At 39.3% G+C, this 22,656-nt stretch overlaps 4 protein-coding genes across 5 annotated transcripts; 1 reads left to right on the forward strand and 3 right to left on the reverse strand.

Moving 5' to 3' along the window:
- The first annotated feature begins 6,454 nt into the window (after positions 1-6,454).
- On the forward strand, positions 6,455-8,350 carry LOC122046617 (RING-H2 finger protein ATL47-like). The gene is made up of 2 exons (XM_042607395.1): positions 6,455-6,766; positions 7,020-8,350. The coding sequence occupies exon 2, from the start codon at positions 7,089-7,091 to the stop codon at positions 8,199-8,201; it is 1,113 nt and encodes a 370-aa protein (XP_042463329.1). The 5' UTR covers positions 6,455-6,766; positions 7,020-7,088; the 3' UTR covers positions 8,202-8,350.
- Positions 8,351-8,568: 218 nt separating this feature from the next.
- Positions 8,569-12,049, reverse strand: LOC122046618 (homeobox-leucine zipper protein HOX16-like). 2 transcript variants are annotated; one of them, XM_042607397.1, is made up of 4 exons: positions 11,447-12,049; positions 11,228-11,337; positions 10,219-10,458; positions 8,569-9,157 (listed from the first exon to the last, which is right to left on the reverse strand). In XM_042607397.1, exons 1-4 carry the CDS (start codon positions 11,538-11,540, stop codon positions 8,762-8,764), a joined length of 840 nt encoding a protein of 279 aa, XP_042463331.1. In that variant the 5' UTR covers positions 11,541-12,049; the 3' UTR covers positions 8,569-8,761. The 2 variants fall into 2 exon arrangements, with proteins under 2 accessions (XP_042463331.1, XP_042463330.1); XM_042607396.1 differs by having other exon boundaries at positions 11,228-11,364; positions 11,447-12,048.
- Positions 12,050-15,387: 3,338 nt separating this feature from the next.
- LOC122049365 (protein NRT1/ PTR FAMILY 5.8-like) lies at positions 15,388-17,267 on the reverse strand. Its single transcript, XM_042610758.1, has 4 exons — positions 17,100-17,267; positions 16,810-17,027; positions 16,311-16,726; positions 15,388-16,231 (listed from the first exon to the last, which is right to left on the reverse strand). The coding sequence occupies exons 1-4, from the start codon at positions 17,155-17,157 to the stop codon at positions 15,412-15,414; spliced, it is 1,512 nt and encodes a 503-aa protein (XP_042466692.1). The 5' UTR covers positions 17,158-17,267; the 3' UTR covers positions 15,388-15,411.
- A 1,050-nt stretch (positions 17,268-18,317) lies between these two features.
- LOC122048512 (dimethylnonatriene synthase-like) lies at positions 18,318-21,633 on the reverse strand. Its single transcript, XM_042610073.1, has 3 exons — positions 21,528-21,633; positions 19,037-19,947; positions 18,318-18,969 (listed from the first exon to the last, which is right to left on the reverse strand). Exons 1-3 carry the CDS (start codon positions 21,631-21,633, stop codon positions 18,334-18,336), a joined length of 1,653 nt encoding a protein of 550 aa, XP_042466007.1. The 3' UTR covers positions 18,318-18,333.
- Positions 21,634-22,656: the final 1,023 nt, after the last annotated feature.

Consider the following 22,656-nt stretch of genomic DNA (forward strand, 5'->3'; position numbering starts at 1 on the left):
AAATCTTGTTGACTTTTGACTATGATCAACCACGTTGGCTTTCAAAGTAGCTTGAGAGAACAATTTCTTCTCCAAACTCTTGTTGTCTTCTTCAATTTGAAGTCTAACCACAAGTTCTTTCACGTTCATCTCCTTCTGCTTATGCTTCAGGTAGGTCTTGAAGTCCTTCCAGCCGGAAGGCAACTTCTCAATGATAGCAGTCACCTGGAAGGTTTCACTCAAAACCATCCATTCTCAGTGGATCTCGTCCAAGATCACCTGAAGCTCCTAGACTTGGCTGATCATTATCTTGGAGTTAGCCATCTTGTAGTCCAGAAATTGACCCATAATAAATTTTTGGACCTACATCCTCTGTTTTGTACTTCTTGTTTAAAGACTCCCACAGCTCCTTAACTGTTCTCTTCGTACTGTACGCAATGTATAGTGACTCAGCAAAGTAGTTAAGGATGTAATTTTGGCAAATGAACTTAGAATGAGTCCATGCCTCTACTGCACTGATGGTATAAATATCAACATCCTCGGCATGCTTAGGAGGGTTTTCAGTCAAGAACCGAGCAAGATTGAGTGTGGTCAAGTAGAAGAGTATCTTCTGTTACCACCTCTTGAAGTTCAATCCAGTGAACTTCTCTGGTCTTTCCCTATGGTTGATTGACACAGTTCCAATCGAAGCGGAGGGGACCTTCATGTGTTGAGTATGTTGCACCTCAACACTTTATTCTATGGTCATCTCAACAAAATCAAATCTATTTCAAGATTGTTAAACAATCTGCTGGAGATTTTAGGGACAAAATACTAAATTAAAATGATACAAAATCAATTCTAACTTATCTATTGTGAAAACCTGAGCAGCTAATCTTAGGCTGTCGGCGGGGCTGGTTCTGTCAAGCTTCTGGTGGTCCTAATCGCAGAGTCAATGGAGTGTGCAGCCAAATCGGGAAAGGAATTCGTCGAGGAATAGATTCCTTGAAACAGATTCACTCCACCTCTGGCTGTGCTTCGAGGTTCTCTCGGATCGTTTGTTTCTCATAATATAATGGCAGAACCACGCACACAACCAAACAATGGTTGTTCATGGTGAACTGAGAACGCACTTGAGTGTTATCACAAGTAGTTCAGCCGAGCGGATGTACGACTGAGAGAAAAGAATCATGGAACGACGATGGAGGAATTATTTTGCTATTGCTCTCACTTTCGCTTTCGCTTTCGCTTTCGCTTTTGCTTTCACTTATCTTCTACTACTTTCTCCTTTGCTCAAGATCTAGCCTTCTTATATAAGAGCTTTCACCTTGCTTGTAATAAATGACCAAATTATGATCATTTAATGCTAGATTTAATATCGCCATTAATTGGTGTAATGTCTTTATTAATGTCGAGACGTTACAGAATCATTATTAATGAGTTTAATATCGTCATTAATGCTGAGACATTACAAAATCACAATTAATGAGTTTAATGTTGCCATTAATGTCAAGACGTTATGGAATCACCATTAATTTCATATTAATGCTTCCTTTACACTCTTGAGCATGTAGCAAAAAAGAAATTCAGGTGGTAAAATGTTGGTTCATTCTTTTGGATAAATTTTACGTCGATTGGTCTAGAATTCGACATGTGCAGGTCGTACTCACACATGAGTCAACTTGGTTCAGTGCAAATTTGGGCCTTTGCACTCCCCTGCGCACCCACGCGTGAGAGAGAGTCTCTACCCATACATATATCTATGACATCAATACATGTGTTATAATTTAAACCAACAATAAAGTCAAGAGACTCCCAATGTGGGTCTAAAAATCTATGTACAATAGAGTCTCTTCTTCTCCATGCTCTTTATTCTATTCATATTTCCAACATATGGTACGGTGAGCTGTTGGATTTGAGCTGATTTCTTGAGCGCTAGCATCTAAAGTAGAGTGTCATTGGTTCATAGACCTAATTCTCGACCACTTCTTGACTGCGACTTTAATTCCCGAGCCCTACAAGACTTTAAACCCTATTCTTCAACATTGTAAGACTTCGAACCCGATCTCTTGAGTGCCCTATAATTTCAAACCCAATATCCTGAATATTGTACAACTTCGACTCTGATTCCGGAGCCCTGGAATACTTAAAACTCGATCTCTTGAACACTGTAAGGTAGCATTTGGTTCTCCCCTAAGAATCGGAATGTGAATGAGAATCATAGTATTATGAAATAAGAATGAGTATGAACATGGATATCACTCTTAAAAAATAATGTTTGGTTAGCTGAATATTTTCTATCAGAATGAACCTAAATTTCTTTTTTTACCCTTAGAGGAAAATAAAAGAAAAAAATTAAATGTAAGAGAAAGTTGAATGTGAGAGAAAAATATGATGAGAGAAAAAATGTGATGGAAAAAAATAAAAAGAGAAAGTGTGATGAAAGAAAATGAGGAGAGAGTGTGTGATGGGAGAGATTAAGGAGAGAGAAATATAATGAGAGAAAATAATGAGAGAGAAAGTGTGATGAGAAAAAATGAGGAAAGAGTGTGTAATGGGAGAGAAAGTGTGATGAGAGAGAAAGTTTTATGAGAATGAATGAAGAGGGAGAAAGTGTGATAAGAGAAAATGAGGAGAGAGTGTGTGATGGGAGAGGATATGTGGTAAGAGAGAAAATAGTAGAGAAAGTGTAATGAGAGAGAATGAGGAGAGAAAAAAAAATATGATGAGAAATAAAGTATGGTGAGAGAAAAAGTTTGATGAGAAAATAAGGAGAGAGAAAGTATGATGGCAAAAGGCGAATACGCTCGCCCCCAACGCCCTGCCAACCCGTCCCAGGGCCAACATGGAGGAGGTAAATCACGGGCGGCTACTAGCCTTTGGAATAATGAGAGAAAACAAGGAGAGAGAAAGTATGATGAGAGAGAACAAAGAGAGTGAAAAAGTGATATGAAAGAAAAATTGAACAAATATATTAAGGATATTTTCATCCAAAACTTAATTCTCATTCCCATTTATATCAAAACCCAAGGGAGGAGGTGAGTTTCATCAATATCTATTTTTTGGAATTTCATTCCAAAATCTTGATTACATTCTCATAACTAAACATAAGATTTAGGAATGAATCCAATTCTTTATTCCCATACCCATATACCAAACGCTACATAAGACTTTGACTCTGATTCCCAAGCTTTGTAACTCCAATCCGATCTCCCGAGTGCCATAAAACTCCAATCCAATTTCTCAAACACTGTACAACTCCGACTCTGTTTCCTGAGTGCTACCTTACAAGGTCCAAATACCAAATCCAATCTCCGAGGCTTAACCCAGCCGGTCCATTATCCTTAATCAAAGATTACTTCGGAGATCATAGATGTTTAAGGATCAGGAACTCAAACGTTCCTCTGATAATCAACATTGTTGTGACTAGCTAGGAATTGAAACTAATTTTTAGGGTGTGTTTGATTCAAGTTATCATGTATAATCTTGGTTATGTGATTACCAAGTAATCACATAACCAAGATTATGGGGAATAAAATATAACCAAATGTTCTTTGTTCAACCTAGGTAATGCAACAAAAATTTGTTTGTTTGAAGGTTTTAATAAATAACATAGTTTAATATTTTACTATATTACCCTTAGTTACAAAATCAACCATATATATTATTATTAAACTCTATGTTTTTTTATTTTTTCTTTTTTTACATTTTCTTTATTTTTATGTGTGTTTTATTTATTTATTTATTATTTCTTTTCAGTTTTTTTTTTGTTTTTTGTTTTTTTATTTTTTAAATTTTTTAAAGTTTTTTTACTTTTTAATGTTTTTAATATATTTTTTATTTTTTTTTGTTTTTAAAATTTTTATATATTTTTCTATTTTTATTTTTTAATATATATTTTAAATTTTTTAATGTTTTTTTAATTATTTTTTACGTTTTTTTATCTTTTTAAAAAATTTTTACGTTTTTTCTTTTTTCTATTTTTATGTTTTTTTATTTTTTTCACCATTTTTTATTATTTTTTTTAAATTTTTTTCTATTTTTTATATATATATTTTTTAAAAATTTTATTTTATTTATTTATTTTTTCTTTATATTATTTTTATCACATTTTTCTCTTATTCGAGGGTATTTTGAATAAAAAAATTTCGTTAACCCCGGAATCAAGAAAAATCTCAATTTTCCAAGGTTTTTCGATTCCGAGTTACATGCCCCTTTTATTTTCATGTCAAGCATAAAACATTACTTGGGAATCATCGATTATCTAAACCAAATAAGATTTTCATTGATAACCTTGGATGAATGATCAAGATTATCAAGGATAACCCTGAACCAAACGCACCCTTAAATTCTAGAGTCTTTTACTTTCAATTTGTTTATCAGGATTTTTGGTCTCTTCGACGGAACACTTTTAGTTTACTAAGTTCTATGTAGAGTCGTCAATTTGGGTTGGGTCCGTCGGGTTGGCCCGCCCCGCCAAACAATTTAAGCGGGTTGGGTTAGAATTTTATCAACCCAAGTCCGTCGTGGGCCGACCCGCCTAGGCCCGCAACCCGCGCGGGTCGGCCCGCTCGGGCTTGGGTTGGCCCGCGGGTTGAAAAACACATGTAAGCTAAGTTTTAAGTCAATTTATTATCTTTCTTTGTTATAATTTTGAAATAAAAATAGTATTTTTCATCCAACATAAGTATTCATTTGTGTTCATTTATATTTAAAATACATGTTTAAGTATACATTTAATTGTAGAAAACTTTTTCAAAGTAAAATGTTGAAGATATGAAATATTTTTTAATTTTTTTAAAAATTTTTGATGGGTCCGCGGGTTGGCCCGCCAAACCCGCAACCCGCCTTAGAATGGGTTGGGTTAGAAATTTCCCAATCCGCCAAGTTGACGGGTTGACCCGTCCCGCCCCGCCCCGTCAAATGGTTAGCGCGTCACGGGCCGACCCGTCCCGCCACGGATTGGCCCGTCTGACAGCTCTAGTTCTATGTGCTGTAGTTTTGCTCGACTTCACCAATGGCTCTAAAAGCACCTGACGCTTAGAAAAGATGTAGAAGCAAGGGGGATCATATCAGCTGTGGAGAGCTATCAATAATTAATTATTGAGTAAGAATCTCTAGCGATAATTGACTGAGAATCCTGCTGATATCACTCCTAATAGGGAAATTTTTCATTCTGTCATTTCGTTTCTTAATCATTAGCATTAAAAAAAAAACTTTAAGATCATCATTCTGCTGGGAATTCTCAAATACAGATTGACAATCACAACTCACTCTCACTACAGCTCAATGATTGTGTTAGTGTTAATGATGAACTGGATTGCTGCTCCCCTGGCCCTACAAATTCCTGCACATTAATAGGTTGGTGAGAGATTCCATCCCATAATTGTCTGCAGTGGCAGTCCACAGGCACTGACTCCAGCTACGGTCTATTAAATTCGACTATGAATTTTGGATTGTTTAGAACGCTTCATGGGTAAATAATGTATTTGGATCATTTAGCATTTCTCAAAATTTGTGATATTAGATGTTAAGTGATGAATTTTTTTAAAAAAAAGACCGAACCAATTTTTGAATTGAATTCCAACTAAATCCATTGGGTAGACATGGAAATAAGGATAATTTGATGAATTCCAACTACGTTTTTTTTTTAGGTTTCTTTTAATACTGTTATTTAGTGTCGTCGAGTTGGACACCTTTTGGCGTGTGAAAAATTACACCCTGGGGTGTGACATTCCAAGTTCATTTTTGTTACATCAAATAAGTTTTTTAATCATATTATGAGTTTCTTTTCAATTTATATTAGTTAGTTTAACGAAGGAGGCAAATAAATTAATAGTAAAAAAATGCTCTGGAAAGGCAAAAAGATAAAGATAAAGAAGGAGAAAAAGATAGTCTAGTGTATAAAGTTTATCCTAATATGGAGTCTCAGTGAATAATTTATTATATGTATTTTAATCTTATATTGTGAGAAATTGTTTCTGTAATTCGAATCCGTGAGATCACAGAATAATGATGTCATGATTTCATAAGGAAGAAAAGAAAGAAACATAGAAAAAGAAAAGGAATTCTGTATCTATCTATCACGAGTCACGACCGGCTAAGCGAGCTCGAGTTCACAATTATGTAGGTGGCCGCTTGCTCGTGGTGTCACAGTCACTGCAAGGTAATGGGCTCATCGTGAACTCATGGCTGCCAATTTTTTAAGGTTCGAAATTGGAATTTGCAATTGAAGTTTTTTTTGTTAACCTAGGTGGACGTCTTTATAGATCGGCCATCCGTAAATTCGGAAAGTGCAGGGTGTCCAGCATCACCAGTGGCAATTGGAGTTCTTTGTTCTTATAGTTGGAATTTGTTAAGAGATAAGTTCATTTTGCAAACTGTAAACAAAAAGAGAGGCAAATTGATGATCGAGCATGTTATCAAAACAGTCCCTTGATAACGATAAATAAATTTTGTGGGGCCTCACATGCCATTTCCAAACTGTGCAGGAAGAATTTGGAAAATGCCACTGAGAGACAGCTGTTCTTCTCTGAATCCCGAAAAACAACCGGTGGAGATCGACGCGACGCGACGCGACGCGAGCAGAGCAGCAGAAGACAATCTGCAACCCTAAGCAAATCTGTTTCTTCCACCGCGTGATGCAGAAGAAGCCAATCTGGAGGTTACTCTCGCATCAAAGTTTGGTCCTTTGCCTCCCCAGATCTCGCCCTCTTCGCTGAGTTGCTGCAGCGATAGTTTGAACTTTTTTCTCCTGGAGTAGCAGCGAGGGTTCTTCGAATACCGTGACTGGATCTGACCTCGAAAGGTTCGAAAGTGCTTAATCTTTCTTGCTTTGTTTACTTCCCGCATCATTTCCAATTTTTTTTTTCTTCCTTTCGTTCGATTGGGCCTTGGTTTGGATTTCGCTACTTTACGACAAACTACTGCCTTTTTCTTTCCCAGATTCTTGCCTTCGTGCCATTCCTTTCGGTGCTAGCCTTTTTTGAAGTGTTTCTTTCCTAATTTTTTAATTTGGTTATTGGACTTTTGGTTTACGAATTGCCTTCTGATTTCAATAGGTTATGATCTTTCTAGTCTCGAGGAAGTGGTGAAATGACTTGGATTTGGTCCAAGATTGGGGAAGGAGAATGCCTGTCTCCTATAGATCAATAAGAGCTCCTGATCTCATCTCTGAGGCCAAGAACCAATCTTCGCATAATTTCAGTACCTTTCTGAGAGATTCACTGCCAGTTGCATCATCGGAGTCCTCACCGGCACCATCTTCACCGGGCAGTAGGATAAGCCCAGTACTCCTCTTCATCATAGTCATTGTTGCTCTTGTAGTCTTCATTGCTGGTCTTCTCCACCTACTGTTGAAATTCGTCATCAAGAAGCACTCTTTTCCCAGCTCCTTCCAGCACTCGAGCGGCCAACCAGACGCTGCAGAAGTCGCTGGATCCGATGCACTCCAACGGCAGCTTCGGCAACTCTTCCACCTCCATGACTCAGGCCTTGACCAGACTTACATTGATGCACTGCCAGTCTTTTTCTACAGGGAGATCATTGGATCCAAGGAGCCATTTGATTGTGCCGTCTGCCTCTGTGAATTTGCTCAGGAAGACAAGCTCAGGCTTTTGCCGACGTGTGGCCATGCTTTCCACATCAATTGCATAGACACATGGCTACTTTCTAATTCTACTTGCCCTCTGTGCCGAGGGGCACTCTTCGTGCCCGGCCTCCCGATTGAAAATCCAATTTTCGATTTTGAGTTGCCAGGGGAAGAGGATGAATTTCCACAAGAATCAGAAGCCCCTGAAACTAACATGGAAAAGAGAGTGTTTTCAGTGAGGCTAGGAAAATTCAAGAACTTTGGCACTAGAGGTGTTGTTGATGGTGGCGGCGGCATTGCTGTTGGCGTTGTAGGAAGGGAGGAAGGAGAGACTAGCAATAATGCTACAAGGAGGTGCTTTTCCATGGGCTCTTATCAATATGTTGTCGCTGCGACGAATCTCCAAGTTTCTCTAAACAGTGTTCATGTCACGAATGGCTACGCAAAGGGAACCAGGCGACTGAATGAAAATCATACAAACATCATGAAGGTTTTAGAGAGGAATAAACTGGGTTTAGGAAGTAGAGGTGAGAGTTTCTCAGAGTCAAAAATCTGGCAGTGGACTAACAATAAAGGAAAACTCCCAGTGTCTTTGGATAGTAGTTCGCCTGGTGGGTACTTGTCATGGATTAGAAGTAGTAGGGATACATGAACTTCATATGTCTGTTATATTTCTTTCTATTGGCAAATTTAGTTGATGTGCCAAATCCATATCAGATGCTGGATTTTGATTTCAATCCTTTTGTATTGAATGTGGTTTCACTAATTCTCAAGAGAAGAAAGTATGCCTTTGTTCCTTCAGATTCTCTGTGACAACTAATTGATGAATCATCTTACATCATACTTGGTCATAGACTATGCTTCATTAATTTATTAAAACGATTAACTCAAATTGTCAAGGCATGCTAAACCTGATTATGATTCATTTAGTGGACTCTAAATACTCATGATAATACTTATGATATGGATAATTGGATTTGATAAAAGAACAAAGATTATGATCAAGATGGACAACAATCAGTAACAGTGGCAAAGTAACCTTCTTAGGACAAATGTTCAACACAAACGAGCCATTGAGGTCTTATGCACTCGGTAGCATGCAGTCCAAACATATAATGATCCCCACGCATTGTACAACAAGTATTATTACACACGTACAACAACACAGATCAACTCATCGACACTAATCATGACTGAATACGATCGTATTTCCTAGTGGAAGAAAATGCTTTCCACACAACCCAGCCATTCATCCAACTGCACATCTTGCTGTTGCAGTTGCTGACGATTTGTAAAGACGCTGTTGGGATAATAGCTGCAGCCCTCATTGCTAATGTCGTCCTCAGAATGGGTGCCAGCGTCTGATGGTCCAACAGGGTGGCCACTTTCCGGGAGCAAGGACTCCTCCACAAGGAGATGAGGCTCTCCGATGGTTGTCGCAGCTGCGTGTGCGCCACTTCCTGTGCTCAGGAGGTCGTCCACCTTCTTCTGGAAATTCAGGGCCATCGGATCAGCACCCAATGCTGCCTGATCATCTGGCGACAGAACGGTGACTCCAGATGCCCCTTGCTGATCATTTGCTTGCAACTTTTCCAGTAGAAAGCTCACCTGCAAGTTATGTGAGATGAATAATGTCCATATGTTATCAAACTTCCTTTTTGGTAGTTCGACTAATTATTGGAAGCATAATTAACTGAATTGAGTGTAGACTTTTATCAATTTGAATTGAGAGGATTTGGAGCACATCCTCTTGTCGGTCCCTTACAGAGAGGTGATATTTCAACAAGATTGATGGGAGTCCCGTTAAATAGATCAAAAAGTCATCCTAAATCCAAAGCAAGATAGAGCTCTGCTCAATCAAGTAATGAGGAAAAGACAGGTTTTTTTTTTTTTTGCCTGGTGTCCAGATCAGCAGTTGGAATGTCGTTTTAGACAAAAATCGAGCACCAAGGATTTTTGTCTCTAACTGATGATCAACAGTGGTGAAGCTAGAATCAGACCATCAAGAATAGATCCAAGGATTCCTCTTAGGGTGACAAAGACATTCAGCTAACATGACTCATTAAATAAAGAAGAACGAAGTGCCAGCCATGCCTTTTGGGTTATTAATTCAGTAATATGACAAGCCTGACTTTTTTCTATTTTCAAATACAGTGTCAACAGAATAAATTATCATCACTAGATGATAAGTTCTGACCTGGACTAAATCCTAGATTTTTTAGTAACCTAATATGGTGATGAGTCCTACTGTTTCTAAATTTCATATGTGTTGCCGTGTATATACAGCACGTTGAGCGGAGCAACCAATCAGCTGACGAGGTATCCACTTGCGACCTACTAAAAAAGATAAAACAGTATCTAAGTTGACAAAATAAGGCTATTACAGTCATTTTACAGCTACTGTGGATGGTGATGACTATGCCTAAACGACCAGATGATACAAGCCGTAGTTCTTCTAAATACAAAACTAACCCAACAAACGAAAGATGTATGATTTGATTTGTGATCACTATAGTGGTTTGACCTTGTCTCTCATGAATTTACCAAAAAAATTAACAATCTAAGTAAACATGTTAACAAGTTGTAAATTACAAGCTGAATGAACTGAAACAGATGCGAGAGAGAGAGAGAGAGAGAGAGAGAGAGAGAGAGAGAGAGGAATAATTCACCTGACAACGCAAGCGTTCGTTGTCCTTGCGAACGGCATCATGGTCGAGGACGAGCGCATCATAAGAGGCCTTCAGACAATCGTAGTCATTCTCCACCTGCTTGTTCTTCCACCGGGCACGACGGTTCTGGAACCACACCGCCACCTGCCTCGGTTGTAGCCCTAATTTCTTAGCAAGCTCGCTCTTGCGCTCCGGCTCCAGCTTGTTCTCCTCCTCAAAGCTCCGCTCCAACATGCATATCTATTTGTTAATTCAAAACAATATACTCTCGATCGGTGTTCAAGCAAAACTAATTTTTATAGCCTAATTTGAACTTTAAAGTAAAAGAAATTAATTCCGCCATATCTTCGCAATCAGACATCCAAAACAATTTCCCAGTCTCATAAAAATTATATTTTTGTACAAGAAAATCACTTGTTCCATCAATTTCAGAGAAGAAGACCCTATAGTTTGTATTCAGTTCCAATTTGATATAAATTAACGCAGACAGCTTTGTTTCAGATTGTGAAAAACTCATACTAATAGAACCACTTCAATTAATTAAAATTGAAATTGAAATTTCAGAGGTGGGGACAAGCAAAGCCCTATAGTATTTCTTTTACATTTTTTTCTCTTTCACAAATTAAATAACATTGAATGCTCGAGTAAACAAGGAAAATCAGCAACGAATTTCAAACAATTGAGGTTTATTATATAATTTTATTTGAAAGAAATTAACTTTCTATATGGTAACAAGGAACTAAGCTCCAATCAACTTTACTACCAGCAAAAGTAACGTTTTTCTAGTTTCTTGTTTAGTCGGCAAACAATAGTCTCGATTATTTTGTCCTCTTCCTCTCTATCGATGGCTAAATGACAACGGAAACCAGAAAAACTTTTGGTGCAAAGTACATAAAGCAGATTCAGGAATGCAAAGATATATAATCATGGGCCGCCACATGTTGGGCCCACAGTGACAACCAATGGGCAGTTAGGTACAATGATACAGGTTTTTTTGCTTCGTTCATACCTGCTCCGAAGTGAGGCGGCGCTTCTTCTCCGGCTGGAACTCCTCGTAATACTCCTCGTAGATCTCGTCCTGCGACGTGAAAAACCGTGGTCTCTTGCTGGCATCGTGCCCTGCGCCCATCAGCACCGATTTCACCCCTTGTGATTCCAACATAATACGCTGATAAACCATAAATTGGAACCCCCAATCCAAAAATCAACAAGAGGTCATAACCAGTACCTGAAAAGACCGAGCTCGGACTGCTCAAGAAGATCAAGCGGCCGCGGGAGGTGGAAGAGGAAGACGAATCGAAGATCAGACGGCGGGAACTCATTTTCTTACCTTGAATCGGGAGCGATCGGTCGTCTATTTACACTTCTCCCTCAGTTCTCGATCTATCGGCGATCGAACGAAAGGGGATCTAGATCGATTTAGAAGAAGAAGGAGAAGAAGGCGATCAAACAGATGGTCTTATGACGGAAGAAGCTGGTACTCCACAGAAGACGCGTCGAAGTCTTGATCGGGTAGAGAGAAAACCCCATCAACAACTAGGGCTTTGCAAGACGCTCGCAAGAACAACGACGAAGAAAGAAACGAGACTTCACCACCACTTCCTTCCGGCGGAGACCCGCCGGAGAACGACTCAGTTCCCGGAGAAAGAGGGTGAGCACGATGGATCTCGAAGGAGTGAGATTTACAGGAGGCTTCACCGCCGGATCTGGAGATTCCGGCGAGATTTCTGCGAAATTGAGGCTTATTTTGCCCTCTCTCAGTAAAGAGTTCGGGCTAAGAAAGGGGCGGGTTTTTTTATACAGAGGAAGTTGGAAGCGCTACGACGGAATTGCACGCGAGTGTGCGCGCTATACGGCGTCACCGCAACGCCGTTAATCTGTGATAACGACGACATGTCAGGGAGAATAACGGCGGAGTTGGAGAGACGGCGCCGTCCGCCGTCGGGAATGAGAATCGGAACGGCTTATGAATAACGGGGCCGATACGTAAACCTATATATCGCAACGAAACTTCTTTTGTAACAGTTGGAGAGATCGTGCGAGGCGACAATGAAATCTGGCACGACCAATAGGACCGGACTTTGTGACGAGATGTGAAATCTTTTGAAATTAATCAAATGGAAATGGACATAAGATAAGACAACTAATTTAATCCATCAAGAAAGCCTTCCTCATCGACTTAAATGGATCTTAAATGGACACTTCATCGTATAATATGTTTTTTTTCAATATTGATATAGCAGCTACGGCTAATTAAAATAACATATATAGCTACAAAATAATTATTACAATATTATGTTTTATGTATTACACCAATTACAATTAATTGCTATAATATATAATAAATATAAATACTGCTACTTTATCGTTATCATAATTATTTTAAAATAATTTAATCATTTATATCAATTTAAAATAATTTTAATGCAATTTAAATAATATAATAATATTTAGGACTTAAATTTAGAGTATAAAATTCAACAACTATGTAGAATTACTTAAGATAGTTATTATAGTTGATTTTAATGAAGTTTAAGTAATTTGGACCGACAAAGAGTATTATAATAAATACTTAACTTTTATATATAGTAATTTTAATTAAATTAAAATAGTCAATTTTTTAATAAATAGTCAAACGTGGAACGTCCTTTTTAATTTTTACTCAAATTCTACATTTATGTGTGTACCAGGACGAGCGAAAGAAGTTGCAAAGAATCTTCTTTTCACTGAAGTAAACAAAAGGAATATGGGTGTCAACTCACTGTTTTGTGGACATTCTTCCTCCAAATTATTTCCTCACTCAGTCTTTCAAAGTAAACATTTATTCTCGGTTTTTGGGATTACTTTATACTTTTCTTTTGCTCTAGTATAGATTTGCTATGTTATTTTTTTTTTTAAAAAATAAAACTATTATGTAATCATGAAAAAGCTAATTATTTTATCTAACATTTTTAATTGGAAATTTTTAACAACAAATTCAATACCTTAAGTTAGTTCTTGAACGATGAAAGTCATATGGGTGTCACATTCTTGACATTTCATTGGCCATCACAAACTAATTAAAATTCTTTTTTTTTATCATTAGTTTTTAAAAATATAATAAATCGCAAGTCAGCAGTAGGAGGTTTTTTTTTTCCTTTAGTTATTTGTTAAACAAATATTCTGCTAATTAATTGTGGATATATTAGTTTATTAACTGTCTTAATTAAGCTAATCTTGTCACATTATTTTTAACAAATCCAATGATTAATTTTGCTGTATTTGCCGTGTTCATTTTTTTCTTAAAAAAGGAATTAGTTTGCTAAGCTTTAATAAAATAATTAAATCAATTTGGCGTTGGATCTAGCGCAACGATGTCAGAATATTGACAAAATCTTTTGTTGTATTTGATTTATAGTTGGATAGATTATTAAACAGCTTGCAGTCCCACCACTACGCATGCTCTCTCTTTGTCTATATATCTGTGCCCGGGCTAAGATGTAACAATAGGATATTTAGGTGGTTATTTAATTATTTATAATTTGATTTCTAGTCATCTTATTTTAAATTTATAAGATTTTTTTTTAAAATGGGACATGTAATTAAAGGATGATAAATTTCTTGATCGTCTATTGTGAATACTTTTCGATTTATTCTGATGTCCGATAAAAAAATTCGGTAGGACCGGACGATATATCATGCTAGAGCTAATTAATGGAGTTAATTGAATTTATCATGTTCTTTATCTATGTCCTTGGACCGAGTTAGTTATCACACGATAAATCTATAGTATTGAGTAAGGATCAAATCCTGATAAAAATTAATGAATTATTTTTTCATATTTCCTAATTTACTGGCTTCAACGACTAGTTTCATCTTTTAATAAATCTTTGTCTATGTGTATTTATGGGTGATTAAACTCTCCATTAAATCCAAATAATTCAATTTTGAAAGATTAATTAATTAAAAAACAGAGTTTATAAAAAAAATTGATTATTTCAATTTATTTAATTCAGTTTTCATTTTTAAATTTAAATTTAGATTAAACCGAATTGGTTGGTACATGACGATACCCATGCTCGAAGGGGAACCTTCCAAGCAGGATTTGAGTTCTATAGCTATACAACTCTGGGGAATCGGCGTGCAAGAGCGTACTGCAGAACTATGACCCATACAGTGGAAGCTCTGGTCCCACTAATTTGGTCTCCTTAGTTAAGTAAGTGCATGTCCTTTCCTTTTGAAGGTTGGGGAACCTACCGATGAAGATTCTCTCTACCATACTGGGCAATATAGATGAACAAGCCATGGGCACTCTTTTCATCCGCCGAAGATCAGCAAGAGTCAGACACTGCATGGCTCATCCATCAGGTAAAGAAAGGCCAACAATAGAATACATGTTATGGCTCTTTCTTGCAGGAAGAGTTTCATCAGGAGAACATTCCCCCTTCAGTTGAGGGACTAGAGTCTAAGCGCTATCCTCTTGCACCAAAGGAATTCTTTCCCTGCCCGGCTCCAATCCCAAGCAACTTCTGTCAAAGAGGCTTCTGCCCTTAGCAAAATGGGCACGCTCTCATGGTCTTAAAGTAAAGGAATTCGTTTTCGGGTTACTACTACTTCAATCGAACAGCAGAACAACCCGGCTCAAGAGCTCAGGAACGAGGAAGCAGGCATTGAAGAAATGGATATGATATGTGATGATTGTTATATTTGAAACTCTCGACTTTGAAATATTTAGTCTCAATTTAGATTCGATTGTCCAATAACAATTTGACTGATAAAAATTTGATAATGGATTGAATTAATTGATTTTTTTATTAGTTTGGGTTGGGCAAAGTTTGATGTATCGATTTGTAAAAAAATTATTTTATTTGGATGTAATTATCATTCGATTTTAAACTGATCGTGGAGCTAAGCGACAAAAGATTTAATCTAATTCAGGAAGTTTCATTTTCATTGAGTTCAAAATCGATCATGTCTGTGTTTTTTTTTATCAGTTAAAATGGCAGTCATGGCTTCTCCATGAACCAGACATGCACAAAAACCACGCTACGAAGGGAAGAAGAAGGTCTCAGGAATTTGAGGAAAACGCAAGCATCGTACATTTGATTCTCGTCCTACATAAATTGTTTAATTATTTGGGAAGAATTAATTCATATTAATTAGCAGTTCATGTTAATTACTTGATTTCTGAATCATTTTTAGTTTTGGGAAGAATTAATTCATATTGTTGTAGTGTCTACACAAGTATGCAAACGCAAGAAAGCTAATGGCGCTCAACGAAGCTAAGAACCAGTAGTAGCTGTCGAGCCTTGCTTCCCTGATATCATCGGAGAACCAGCTTTGGTTCTTCCCATTTGATTTACTGAAAAATTCCAGAACTGATATCAGAAGAGCACTCAAGAAGCTTCCGAATCCGAAAACGCTGAGGTACAGCGCAATTCCGATCGTCCGCATCGTCGCCGGCACCTCCATGTAGAAGAACTCCTGCATCCCCACGACGGTGAACACGTCGGAAATTCCCAGGAGAATGTACTGCGGCAACAGCCAAAAGATGCTCAGCTGAGATTCAAGCTGAAGCGGCTGATCGTGTGGCAGGAACATTCCTCCACTTTGCAGAATTCGGATCCGTTTCGATTCGACGACGGCGGCGACGACCATGGCGATGACGGAGAGACACATCCCAATGCCGATCCTCTGGAGCACAGTGATTCCCTTCTCTTTTCCGGTGAGGAGGTGGAGGAAGGGGATTATGAGCTTGTCGTAGAGAGGCATGATGAGGATGATGGACATGGTGATGGCGCTCTGCAGCATCGCCGGAGGGATCACGATTGTTCGTCGCTGTCCGACGCTGTGTTTCATCATCATGCCTTGCTTCGTGAAGAAGGTGAGCGGCTGCTGGAAGATCACTGCGAACGTGAGGAGCATCGTCCAGATTGGCAGGAGTCTGAGTATTGTTCTAGCCACGCCAGGCGGTTCATCGGCGACGTCGCCGCCGGTGCAATCAGACGCCGAGCCAAGAGGTTTCGCTTGTAACCTTCCATCCACACAATTAATCAAACATGTCAAGCAAAAGCAAAATCAAAATCAAAAGCACAGGTGAAAGCTGATCTTACTCGAGTTCTTCAGCATCATTTTCCAAACCGATGAGGCTTTTCGACCTGAATTTATAAGGCCGATCGGGGATCTTGTGGACGTAAAACCGGGACGAGCAGAGGAAGCAAGCCACCGAGACGGCCATGGCACATGTAGGGATGGCGAACCCCAGTCCCCAACCAAAAGTGTCTTGGATATAGGACATGACGGAGTTGCCCAAGAGGCTGCCGCTGCAGATGCCGAAGTACCACCACTGGAAGAACAAGCTCTTCTTGTTGCTCCTCTCGTCATCTGTGTCCAACTGATCGGCTCCGAACGCTTGCAACGAAGGGTTGTATCCTCCTTGACCTAAGGAAATCAAGTAGAGCGGAAGGAACAGAGATGAAGTCGGCATCCATGCGCACAGCAACGCCCACGAGGTCAACCCCACAAATCCCTGCTAACAAAAAAAGTTTTCAGCAACTCGATCGAGAGATGGAGCTAGCTAGCCATGATCGTTCTCTAGCTCTCACGAATTACCATGATGTAGAGCAAGGAAGAGACTGTAATGGTGGAGTAACGATCCCAGTAGGAATCAGCGAGGATCGCACTGGCGAGAGGAAGCATGGAAGTGACTCCACTCCAAGTGCTGACGCTCTTGGCAGCCGAAGAGGTGCTCATCTTCACATGGTGAGTGAGATAGCTCAGCAGGTTGGAGGCCACTCCTTTGTAAGCAAATCTCTCCACGCTCGCCACCACTGCAATGCTCCATGATCAGTAGTAAACTCATCACAAAAGGTCGTCGATCGATCGATCCATCGAGAGCTTACCAATTATGAGTATGCATGATTTGCTAAGGCCTGAGGAGCTCTTCATTTCCAGAGCCATGGCAGAGATCAGGACTAATCAGGAAGCAGATGGTGGCTCCATATATCTTACGCAACTGATCTGTGTTACAGGGCGTCAGATCAATCAGACACACTTTGCGTTTTCCTGTTCAAGATAAAAATAAGTGTGACAAACACTTTTTCTATCTCCTACTTCCCCAGTAGTGAATGTTGTTGCTAAATCGTGTCACTTTGCATCACTGTTCGTCATGGTGCATGCTTTTATGGATTGGCTGCCCAGAAAAGGATTGGGAACCGAAAAGCTTTTGGATTATGGAGTTGTTAAAGTTGTTCCTTTAGATAAACTTGGGTGGCATCCCCATAACCCTCCCTGACGCACTCGAGCAAAGGAGATGGCAAGATGGATCAGGCACTGATTTGCTTTCTTCAGGGTTCTCTGATTTGCCTTATCAGACAGAGCTCGAGTAGACCGAGTCGTCTGCAAAGAACATGTACAAAGAAGATAATGTCTAATTTAAACGAAGCAGAGAGCAAAGGACATGTACGAAGGAGGAAGGCGTTATAGAAGCCAATAAAGAGAGTAAGGTGGAGGATGATTCATCGTTGCAGGGAGAGTTGTTGTTGCTTGTTGAGGCGGACTTCACTTTCTCTTTGATTGAATTGCCTGGTGGATCATCCTTTTCCTTTCCGAGCATCCCCGTCAGATTGCACACTGTCCAAGTTAACTAAACTTAGGCTTTCTGTGGTCGACTGGCCAACCCAACACATGGGTATTCTAGTCGGCTCAACTTATCAAACAGCTCGATAGATTCGCTCGAAGACATGAACTTACCATGAAACATTTGTTTATATTTAAGTATGAATTGATGCTCGAATCAGGAGTTTATATGCTTGGTTCAACGTTAAAAAGCAATTATCTAATTGTTGAAATGTGTGATTTCTTTTTTATTTTTTATCTAAAAAAATTACCATCGCCACCATTATCGATTTTACTAGCTGGAACTATAATGGCCCAACAGTAATGTTTGGAGAATTAGGATATTAATGGGCCTGATGAAATAATGGCGTTAGGCCTTTGTATTAAAACTTACATGAATTAATAAATAATAGTGTTGATTAAATTATTATTTAGTTTATTAATGAATGTCATTTATTTATTTTTATATATTAAGTATGAATTACATATGACAGATAGACATATTATATAACACGTGGATCAGTAAAGGTGACGTGGCAGTTTGGGCACGACGATAGCCTTCAGTGGCACCTCCCGCCGCAGGGTGGTACCGGGCGCCTCCTCCATGCTCACCTCCTCCGGCCTCATCCCCGCTGGAGGCAGCCACTCGAATCCGTGAACAAGATTGGCCATCAATAATTGGACCATCTTCAATCCCAATCCGTACCCTGGGCACATCCTCCGCCCTGCTCCGAACGGCAATAGCTCCATGTCCTGGCCCTTCACGTCGACAGCGCTGCCCAAGAACCGCTCCGGCATGAACTCCTCCGGCGACTCCCACACAGATGGATCCCGCCCCATGGCCCACACGTTCACCAGCACGCTCGTCCCCGCGGGGACGTCATACCCGCCGCAGTCCTCGCCCGCGACGGCGTGCTCCCGAGCTTGCCGCGGAACGAGCAGGGGCACCGCCGGGTGCAAGCGCATCGTTTCCTTGACGACGGCCACCAGGTACAGAAGCCGTGGGATGTCATCCTCCTCCACCCACCGCCCTCGGCCTACAACCTGCTCCAGCTCCTCTGCTGCCTTCCTCTGTTTCTCGGGGTTCCGTACGAGCTCCGAGATGGCCCATTCGATTGTCACCGACGACGAGCCGGAGGCGCCAACGATCATGCTCTGTATAAAATTATCCAATCAAAGCATTCAAAATCAAATTTTGAAATGAAGTAATCGATTAATCTACCTGAATGAAAGCTTTGACCCTGTCCCTATCAAGTCTGGTATCGTTGTCGATGGTTGGATCATCGACCATCAGAAGGAGCACGTCGACCGTGTACTTGGCAACGAAGGCGTCACCTTCGCATAGGCGGTGCTCTTCGTGGTCGACCAGAATTTGCTCGTACAAGCTGTCGAGCTTCCGGCCCAGCAGCTTCATCCGGCGGACGTTGCCCAGCAGGTCGAGGAATCCGAGCCAGGGAATGTAGTCGCCGAGGTTGAAGACTCCAAAAAGCATCACTAATTCCTCGATCCCCTCCTTGAAGTCCTGTGCTATGTATTGCTTCCCAAAAGCCATGCGGCTGATGACATTGAACGCGAAGGTGAAGAGGAATTCCTTGACGACGACCTGCGGAGACGCGTCAAAAATGCGGCGTAGGAGGGAGTGGACCTCGTCGACGCGGATGGAGGAGAAGGAGTGGAGGCGTTTGGCGCTGAACAGCTCGGTGAGGGATAGGCGGCGGACCTGGCGCCAGTAGGGGCCGTAGGGTGACCAAACCATGTCGGAAGAGTTGTATGCCGTGTACTTGGTGACGAACGTGTTGGGGCGGTCGGAGAAGGAGAGGTCGTGGGTCTTGAAGAAGAACCGGGCTGCGGCGGCGGAGGAGCCGACGACGGTGGGGCGGGATCCGAGGAGGAGATACATGAGTGGGCCGTGCTTCTTGGCGAGGGCGTGGAGGGATTGGTGGGTAAGTGGGCCGATGAGGTGGAGGTTTCCGATCACTGGCCATGGCTTGGGACCCGGGGGAAGGTTAAATTTGCGGCAGCGGCGGCGGCTGTGGCGAAGGCCGGCGAGAGGTACCAGTACAAGTATAAATGCGATGACCAAATAAGTAATAATTAGCTCCATATTTCTATCTCTAAACATATTGATCATATCTGAAAGAAGAGCCAAGTTATAGAGTGTAGAATACTTAAATTTCAAAAGAAAAATATTAATTCTTCGTTAACGTAACCGAATTAATTTGCTAATTTTGAATAAATCAGATGATTCATGCTGACGGATTTTATATTATAACTCTCTGTAATTATTATTTAAAAGGCAGGCGACACATTATTAAACTTAAAATATATTCATTAACATTTTAATAATATTCATGTGTCAATTAACTTTAATTAAATATATTAATTCTCATGTCATTAAATGGATTCCACGAGGTTCATGGGCTTACTAGAACATCAAACATTAACTTTTTAACAAGATGAACATATCAATTAACCTTAAAACAAATATACTAATTTAGTGATAGTAGGTCTCTAAGTGAATTTATCCTGTAGATGAATTTGGATCATCCATTTTTAGATTAGATAGGTAAACATCTTAATTATAATAAAAAAAATTGTAAATCAAATATCAGTTGGATTTAAATAAAACTTATGTAAAATGTAATGTAACTTAGTTAGCAATTATAAAAAGGTATTTGAAATTAACAAAAATATAGAGAGACAAACTTAACAAATGGAAACTCTCTTTACTTGCGGTGCTTACTTCAATATGTCAACTATAAAAAACGTTAGCACAAAAGAGCAATCAAACAAGCTAATTTGAATGTTCCACATCTGTTATAAAAGTTGGACAACCCTGACTGATAACAGGAGAAGAGTCAGTTGCCCCTGACAATAGTTATATTCTCTAATAGGTAACTGAAAGTCTAAGATTTTAGTTCCAGTTACGAAGTATTGCAAAAGATTTTTTTTTCTCCAATAAGAAGTAGACCTACAAATATTGGTCATTCCCCTTCCCTGATTTATTCTAGTGGTCAATGAAAAATTTCTATAAAATCAAATCATAAAAGAAAATAATTTAATATATCAAAATTGATCAAATTAAATCATCAAACCAAATCAAATTTGTATTAAGATTTAATAATTATTAAAATAATACACTTGTAACTATTAGAATAATTATATTATTTATTAATGAATCAATTGACCAAATATTTTTTATATATTATATATTATAATGTCCTTATCACAAATATCAATGAACAATATTTTTTGTTACTCTCTTTCTATTCTTTTTCTTTCATTTATCATCTTCAAAATTATTCGGTTCACATAATTAAAATACATAGGTTATAAAGAAAAGAGTCAGTTGTTGCAATGGATATAACAAATTTGGAGGTTGTCAGGGTTGGAGACATGGTGATCGAGGGGCTATAAGAGAAGGAGCCCGTGAACGTGCAGCTAGTTCATAGACGATCGAGTTTTCTCTTGAGTTCGCAAACAAGGGCGAAGCTACTTAAAGGAAAAGCTACAGTTCAGATTTTAGGCTCCACCCATTATTCGCAAATGCAAAGCGTTAAATATATTTGTCTATGACCTTTATAGTGTGGCAATGGATGACAAAACTGGAGGGCTTCCATTGATGTAGTATATGCTACAGGACCGTAAGGACTTAGTGTGCATTAGATGCCTCAAGGATCTCCAGTCAGTTGTGTGCAAATATACATAGATACATGGTATAATGCCCACCAGGTACGATAAACGTAGAATGTCATCCTCCACCCACCACTTGTTTCTCAGGTTCCAGACGGTCTCCACGATAGTCCCTTCGATGGTCATTTTTCCCATCAAACATAATAGTATCTTTTATAAGATAATTATTATAATGAAATTTAAAAAACGTTATTATCAAAATAAAAATGACGTGTAAAAATAATTTTTTAATAATAGAGGAAACATAAAAGACATTTTACATGTGAAAAGTACAATTGGATAAATGAACATATGTGTTTCCAAGATTAACAATTTGTAAATTTGAATCATCGCCTATTTGAATCATATCTGAGTCATTATACGACATTACATATGTAAGGATATTATAATCTGATGTGATTTGATGAGTTGCTCCAGTGTCAATATACCAATCAGTATATAAAAATTTTGGGTTTTACCATGAGTAGGCATGGACAAGAGGATTTTAGGATAGACTTATGAAACAGTTGGTTGTCTTGATGCTGTAGGACCACCAATAAAATTTGAGTCAAATTATCTAGGATATTGAATTTCAAAATATTTATTTTTGAGATAAATTTGATATTTCACTCTAGTATAAGATTAATCATATTTTCTAGAGTATTAATTTTTAGAGAAATGATACGCTGCTCGAATTTGCCTCTCGAATTTGGATCTCGAATGACGTGGCTTCCTGCGTGGAAAGTGACACGTCAAAGACTTTCCACTTTGTTTTTTTTCTCTCCCTGCTCGGCTCGAATTTTCTCTCCGCCTCTTGCCTTGCCCTAACGTTTTCTCTCCGCCTCTTGCCCTAACATTTTCTCGCCGCCTCCTTGCCGTCTCTCTTTCCCTCCGCCTCTTGCTGTCGCATTTTCCCTCCGGCTCATTGCCCTAAATCTCTCCGCTCTCCGTTCTCTGCTCTCGGCGCTCGGCGGACTTGGCTCCTTCCTTTCTCTCAGCCTCTCCCCTGCCCTAAATCTCCCCTGAATCCAGGTACAAAGCTATTTTCCTTAGCTGATTTTTGTCCAAACCGACTTTATGCTATTCGGACCTTAACGTTGCTCGGTTTCCTGCTGTTTAGCTGCTCGCCTCTCCCTATTTTTTCTGCTCGTAAAAGGACTTTTTTGTTCA

The sequence above is a fragment of the Zingiber officinale genome, chromosome 2B (assembly GCF_018446385.1).
Source record: "Zingiber officinale cultivar Zhangliang chromosome 2B, Zo_v1.1, whole genome shotgun sequence".
Taxonomy (NCBI): Eukaryota; Viridiplantae; Streptophyta; class Magnoliopsida; order Zingiberales; family Zingiberaceae; genus Zingiber; species Zingiber officinale.